General features: G+C 31.2%; 1 protein-coding gene across 1 annotated transcript; it reads left to right on the forward strand.

Annotated features, from left to right (window-relative positions):
* The first annotated feature begins 4,652 nt into the window (after positions 1-4,652).
* Positions 4,653-5,525, forward strand: LOC127747505 (uncharacterized). The gene has a single exon (XM_052261477.1). It carries the CDS (start codon positions 4,653-4,655, stop codon positions 5,523-5,525), a length of 873 nt encoding a protein of 290 aa, XP_052117437.1.
* Positions 5,526-7,866: the final 2,341 nt, after the last annotated feature.

Raw genomic sequence — 7,866 nt, forward strand, 5'->3', positions numbered from 1 at the left:
GGATTCAACTAAAAAAAATTGGTACAGAGACATAAATAAAAGAAAAAAAGTGTAGGAACCCAATTAAAAAAAAATTGGTACAAGGACTCAATTAAAAGGAAAAAAATATAGAGACCTAATTAAAATTTTTGTGAAACTATAAAGACTAACAGAGTAATTAAACCTAAAATTATCTAAAAAAAATTTGTGCATAGAATGCAAGGTGTGATTAATAGAGTTATTAGTGATTCGCATAATGTCTTTATAGAGGGTCGGCTCATAAATAACAATATATATGAGTTTATGCACTATTTAAAAAATGGAAAAGTATAAGGAACCAAAAGCTTATTAGCCAAAAACTAAACAAAACTATATTAATTTATATCAATAATTAATAAAATTTTAAATTGATTAAATAAACCTAATTAAAACCTATAAAAACCTTCATCTTTTTTCTCACATTAATCTATCCACTTTTAATAATCACAAATTCGAAAAATATATAAAAGAACATCCATTTAATATGAAAAAGAAACATTCTAATACTTAGTAGAAGAAATATCCATATATATTAACTCGTAAAAATTTTGAATTCATCCAAAGGTATTTGGCTAGATTTTGGCTGATATGCTTTTGGTTCCTTAGCTTTACTCTTAAAAAATAAGTGAAACGAAAATCATGATTTAACTCTTAAACTGGATATGAATAAAGTATGTGATAAAATTGAATGGAGTTTTGTAAGTAATAACACGGGGAGAAGATGTGATTACTTGACCAAGCATTAAGATTGGATCGTACGCTGTTACTACGGGCTACATTTGTCATGTATTGGAACTCTATTTAAGGGTTTGTCACTAACCAATGAATTATTACTATATGTATAAGACGAAATTTGAATCTCTAATACTTATTTAAACATACTGATAAACTAACAACTAAACCAACCCAACTTGTTTTAATATTTAATCCTATGAGAATTTTGATCTTAATTAAGTATGGATTAATAGATACTAAATTAACCAAGTGTGAAGGCATGTGGTCCAAAGAATGTAAAGAAGAAGAAAGACATGAGAGAGTGTGATAAGGGCTCAAAGGGCAATGTGCCACCCACCATATATATTATTGGGAGAGGAGAAGAATGCACAAAGGTTGACACATACAACAATGGAAATGGAAAATGCTTATGATCACAATACCGTAGAATGCAAGTTAATTAATTAGGTGTGTTTTGCGTTTGTCTACCACCGTTTGTCTCATGCATCCATGCATGGATTTAATTTATTTCCCAAAAGCTGTGCTTTTATTTCAATTGCCGAGCCAATAGTACATATAGTACGTAAAACAATGTCATCTTTAATTATTATTATTATTATTATTATTATTATTATTATTATTATTATTATTATTATTGGGTAGCAAATTAAAGTTGTTCAAAATTAACTTTTAACTACTAAGCTTAGGCCGATGTATGTTGTTATGATTATTATTAGATATATATTACATTATAGTAAAAGGTTTAATTATGTTCGATTGTTCGTTAGGATGAATGGTCGGCGGGATATTGGTCAAGAACAACTAGAGAAAGGAAAGTATCTAGATCTGATCGTGAATTTTGCAACGAAGAGTGCTTCCACGAGCGTTGATGGGTTGGCGGGTGGGGCTACTTGGAAAGATATTTCGATTTTAAAGCAAATGTCTATATGATGAAACGACTAATTAGGGGTTGGCCATCTGATTTGAGCCTGTCTGTCTGAGAGCTTCTGTCAGCTGTTCAAGTCTTTCTCGAGTGGTAGAGTGACATGTGGGTCACTTTTGTGCATACGAATTGAGAACCCATTGGGTCAGTAGCTCATAAAGTAGAACTTCGATCTGTGTTGGAGTGAATAAGAACAAATTAATAAGTAAATTTTTTATATTTAAAAATATAATATATTGTAGCAAGATTGATTTGAAATTAATAGATCTTGGAAATTAGACAAATATAATAAGAATCAATGAAAAATTAAAATTAAAGGATAATTCAAATAGAAAAAATGATTTAATTGTTTTGTTGGTACTTATAGTTTTGTAAAATTTTCAATTAGGTTCCTATATTTTTTTTATTTTTAATTTGGTCTTTGCACTAATTTTTTTCAATTATATCCCTCTTGACAATAATTAGTTTAATTGTATAGGGACTCAACTAAAAAAATTTAGTATAGGGACCTAAATAAAAGGAAAAAACGTATAGGGATCCAATTAAAAAAAATGGTGCAAAGACTCAATTAAAAGAAAAAAAAGTATAAAAATCTAATTAAAAATTTCACAAAACTATAGAGGCAAACAGAGTAATTAAACAAAAAAAATAGAAGAAATTGATTGCATAGCTAAGACTGTGTTTATTTTTGAGAATAGGACAAGACAAGACACTAAGAATAAGACATGACAAGACACTGATGAACAGAGACACAAAATTTTGTGTTCTTGTATTCTGTTTAGTAATAAATTAGAACAAATTATGAAAATTCAATTTATTCTCATTTCTTTCATTCAAAAAATTTGAGATGAAAAATATAATAATAAAAAATATAATTATGAAAAATTAACCAAAATAATGAAAGAAAAAATGAAAAATAAGTTGTGTCCCTTGTTAGTGTTTCCGTGTCTTTTCTGTTAGGATAGATACAAAATATACTAATTCAGTGTCTCTGGAGACATTGTCTCTGTTCATATCTCTCCTGTCAAATACGATTTTGTGTCTCAGTACTGTAAACAAACACATCCTAAAAGAAAAATGATTAAGCAGCAGAGAGCGAGCGCTCGCACCTTATGGATGTTTTGCAAATAAAAAATGTGATTTGTATGCTAAGTAAAATTAGCCACTAAAATTAGTTATTATATATTCATATATAAATATATGTATTATTTAGCTTATTTTTAATACATATTTTATCTTTTAGCATATATTTTATACTAATAACTAATTTTAATAACTGTTCATAATATAATTATAAAATTCACAAATTTCATTACGAGTATTACAATATATAATTAAAGGACAGTGTTCTATCAAGCATTATTAAACCGATTATTGTTACTATATACTTTTTTGTATATAGGAAAGGAGTATATTGGTGTTATATCGAAAATAATATTTTCGATAAAGATATTATTGAACTCTTTGACAAGCGAATATTCAATAAGAATAGATTTCGATCATTGTTAAGTGCTAAAAAATATTTCAATCAACTTTTAAATACATGTTAGAATTAATTTTGGATTGGAATCAATTAGGTACTCCAATAGGTAGTCTCTATTAATCGATTGACGCAAATGTGAAAATCAAAGAGGCAGACTCGACGGAGGTCAGCTGTATCGAAGAAGAGGTTAGTGGTGTCACAGATGATATACAGAAAATTAAATCGAAGGCAAAGGAGTTTCAATCTCTAAAGCAATTTGTTAGTTGAGAAAAGAAGTGAAAATTAACTACATAGGATTCATCGAGGATGGTCAATCGATGAAGGAGAGAAATTTGATTGACTATTGCTCGTCAAGAAAGAGTGAAAAAATCAAAAAAGTGAAAAAGTTAATAAGTTAAGATGGTCAGTGGCAGTTACAGACGGCACTCAAAGAGAGCGGGAACGGTTATTCAAGGATTGACGCACGTGGAAGTTATATCTGAATTTGATTGGTCGAAGACTTCTATAAATACGTGAAAGATCGAAAGAACAAAGGTTGGAATCTTTTCAGAGAAAACACTCACACTCACTCACATCCCAGCGACTTTCTGAGTCAATCAAGAGTCTTTTTCTTTGAAGGGTTCCTTCCATGTCTTTACTTTTCATTTAAATTCCCTGCAACTTTCTTTTCATGCAATTTATCTTCCTTGCAATGTCCTTTTTTTTCCTTTAAATTCAACAACTTTTATCCTTTCCAGTCTTTACCTTTTAATTTGCCATTTATTTTTCCAAACACTTTTTCTTTCTTGTAATTTGATTTCCCTTTTATTCAAGCCATTTAAGTTTTATTGTTCATTTTGAATTTCTGCAAAACTTAGTTCTTTCTTCTTTGTCATTGTCAAAGGCATAGATTTTGATGCAAATAAAATTGATACCTGCAAAAGAGGAGTAGGTTTCGCTCCCAGACCATTAGATATCGAACCACTATTGATTTGCTAAAAATCGACAAAACAAATTGACACGCCCAGTGGGACAGTTTTAAAATTTAATTATGTCAAAATTTGTTGCTTTCAATTGTTGCATTATGCATGTAGTGTTGATATTTGGTGCATACGATTAAGAAGTGGTATAATTGTTACCATGTTTGACGAAGTTTCAAATGACAATGCAGAAACAAGTAATGATGCCCCAATAACTACTATACAAATTTTTGCAAATTTGATTCCACATGCAGAGTATAATTCTGGGGAGAATATTGCAGTTATTGATGCAAGTGTTGGTGGTAGTGGGTGAAATTCACGCCCTAGGATCACCTCAGTGCAGAATCAACCGCAAGTAACCACAGGTTGGCTTCCATTTGGCCTTCCTCCTGGCTATATGTCTCTTATGGGCGGTTACACATTTTCAGTCAGATTTGGAAATGTGCCAGGTACGGTTTCTAACCGATCTTCTTTCTTATATCCCGACGTTAATTGAGATTACCAAGTGGGCTCCTCGTCGAATAATTCAGGATCGATGGCTGAGTTTCGACAATATATTGACGAAAGCCATCATGATATAGTCAACATGTTGACTCACCAGATGACTACTATTCTGAATCCTATCCTGGCTGACAATGAGTCAAAATATGATCTGTTTGTTAAACAAGTTGAGAAAATTGTTCGAATTGTCGATTATAATGAGGGACAGTCTATTCCCCAAGATTTGGTAGTAGACCAGGAGAACATAGGATATAATGAGGAGAATGTATATAACAATCTTGAAAGGAAAGAAAATATCCCTTATCTCGTTCGACGAGATCAAAATGTTGATGAAGTTTTGAATAGACTTCACACACAGCGTGGGTATCATTACCAGGTGACAAGAATTATCGAGGATGTCCTCAATAGAATGGGTATCAATGTGAGTCTCATGTATCAACTATATTTTATTTCTGCTTTTTCTTCTACAGTGCAAATGACAGAAGTGCCAATGAGTGTAAAAAATCCCAAAACAATTATAAAATTTACAGGAGAGGCTGGAGAGTCAACTGTCGAGCATATAGCTCGCTATATGGTCGAATTAGAAAATTTGACAAATAATGAAAACTTGAGAATGAAGTTTTTTCCTGCTTCATTAACAAAAAATGCTTTCACTTGGTTTTCAAATTTGAGACCCAATTTAATTTTAATGTGGGCACAATTGAAAAATACTTTTCATGCTCAATTTTATAGGACAGAATTGAATGTCTCGTTGACATACTTGCTTGCAATAGAACGAGATGATGGAGAATCGATAGATGATTATATAATTCGATTAAAAAATATTCGCAATCGATGTTACGTGTCGATCTCTAAAAGCGAGATCGTCAAAATAGCCATCAAAGGTCTTGGCTTGTATATACGTTGAAAATGACTCAATGTGCATATTCCTGATTTAGCCTATTTGGTTGAGAGAGTTTGACAAGTTGAAAAAATAAAAGAAGAAAAGAAGAAAGAAAGAGAAATGGTTGAATATGAGTTTGTCGAAGACAATATTCAATGATAATAAGTATTTTTGCTTTTGTCCATCTAGCAAAAAAAATCATAAAAAATAATATTTTCGACAAGTTATTGTTGAATTCTTCGACAAGCCAATGTTTGACAAATTCGAACTTTATCAAGTTACGGGTGCATATTGGAACACTTTGAAAGAAGTTGCGTACTCTATTAAGGTATGTACAAGTATGTCTGTAAAAAGAAGTTCTTGAGAAGCGGTTATTGGTAGTTGTTAGATATAACTGTGGAAAAGAGAAAAACTCTTTATTCAACTTTGAAACTCTATAAAGTTGATCAAATTTCAGATAAGAAAACGCTTCTCTGTTCACTTTGAAAATTGTGAAGGTGGAATTTTGAAAAAAAAAATTGATTATGATATTTTCGAGTCATCAAATATGACAACTCTCTGACCACAGTGATCCGAGAAGAAAAAGGAAAATTACCATGATTTGGGTAATATGTTGTCATAAAAAATTAGACGAGGTATCGAAAATGAATACGACTGAAAATATTCAATAAAATGTCGAAGATCCAATAGTTCGACAAACAACCACTTTACCTCTAGAGGTTGAAAACAAATACTTGGGGGCATTTCTTATATCGAAGATAATTTTTCTTCGATAAATTGAAAAAAAATATCATTGGCTCTTCAAGAATGACATGATGCTTCACTAATATTTTGTCATGCACTACGTGAAAATATTTGTGAAAATTTGTACAATATATAAAATTGATCAAATAATTATTTGGGGCCAGTTTTAAATTGATCAAGCCATTGAAAATCAATTTCGACAAAGAAGAGCTATTGGAGTTGGATGGATCAATAATTGGCAAGAGTTTGGTGATGGAGAAAATGAGAGAATATCAATAGTAACAGGCTCGATGCAATTATTTTGGTCGAAGCCGTGATAGAAATACCATCTTTTTGAGATCGAATTGGTGGTAATCAAGGTGGTCGACAATTGGATTGAGTTAATACTGGTGTTCCTTTTACCTCCTAATAAGGGGCAAAATCTTCTCCTTTAAATCGAATTGTCTTTCTCGGGGCAAAACAATTGAAACCCCATTTCTAAAAATGGATTCAACTATGTTGATGAGAAATATTTTGAGGAAGAAATTGAAGAAATGGCTGGTACCACCCTCGAAAATATTGAATAATAGTAAGTATTTATACTTTCTTCCTTCTAGTCGAAAAAATAAATACTTAGGGGGCATTTGTTATATCGAAAATAATATTTCCGATAAAGATATTATTGAACTCTTTGACAAGCCAATATTCAACAAGAATAGATTTCGATCATTGTCAAGTGCCAAAAATATTTCGATCAACCTTCAAATACATGTTAGAATTAACTTTAGATTGGAGTCAATTAGGTACTCTCTATTAATCTATTAACGCAAATGTGAAAATCGAAGAGGTATACTCGACGGAGGTCAGGTGTATCAAAGAAGAGGTTAGTGGTGTCGAAGATGGTATACAGAAAATCAAATCGATGGCAAAAGAGTTTCAATCTCTAAAGCAATTTGTTAGTTGAGAAAAGAAGTGAAGATTAACTACATAGGATTCATCAAGGATGGTCAATCGATGAAGGAGAGAATTTTGATCGATTAGGGCTCATCAAGAAAGAGTGAAACAATCGAAGAAGTAAAAAAATTAATAAGTGAAGATGGTTAGTGGCAGTTACAGACGGCACTCAAAGAGAACGGGAACGGTTATTCAAGGATTGACATACATGGAAGTTATATCTGAATTTGATTGGTCGAAGACTTCTATAAATTAGTGAAAGATTGAAGAAACAAAAGTTGAAATCTTTTCAGAGAAAACACTCACACTCACTCACATCTCCAGCGACTTTCTGAGTTAGTCAAGAGTCTTTTTTTTTTTTTGAAGGGTTCCTTCCATATCTTAGTTTTCATTTAAATTCCCTGCAACTTTCTTTTCATGCAATTTATCTTTCTTGCAATGTCCTTTCCTTTCCTTTAATTTCAACAACTTTTACCCTTTCCAGTCTTTACCTTTTAATTTGCCATTTATTTTTCCAAACACTTTTTCTTTCTTGTAATTTGATTTCCCTTTTATTCAAGCCATTTAAGTTTTATTGTTCATTTTGAATTTCTGCAAAGTTTGGTTCTTTCTTCTTCGTCATTGTCAAAGGTATAGATTTTGATGCAAATAAAACTGATACCTGCAAAAGAGAAGTAGGTTTCACTCA

Source organism: Arachis duranensis, chromosome 1 (genome assembly GCF_000817695.3).
Source record: "Arachis duranensis cultivar V14167 chromosome 1, aradu.V14167.gnm2.J7QH, whole genome shotgun sequence".
NCBI lineage: Eukaryota > Viridiplantae > Streptophyta > Magnoliopsida > Fabales > Fabaceae > Arachis > Arachis duranensis.

Excerpts from the sequence above, each read along its gene's own strand:
- LOC127747505 (XM_052261477.1), top strand. The coding sequence starts at position 4,653 with ATGGCTGAGTTTCGACAATATATTGACGAAAGCCATCATGATATAGTC.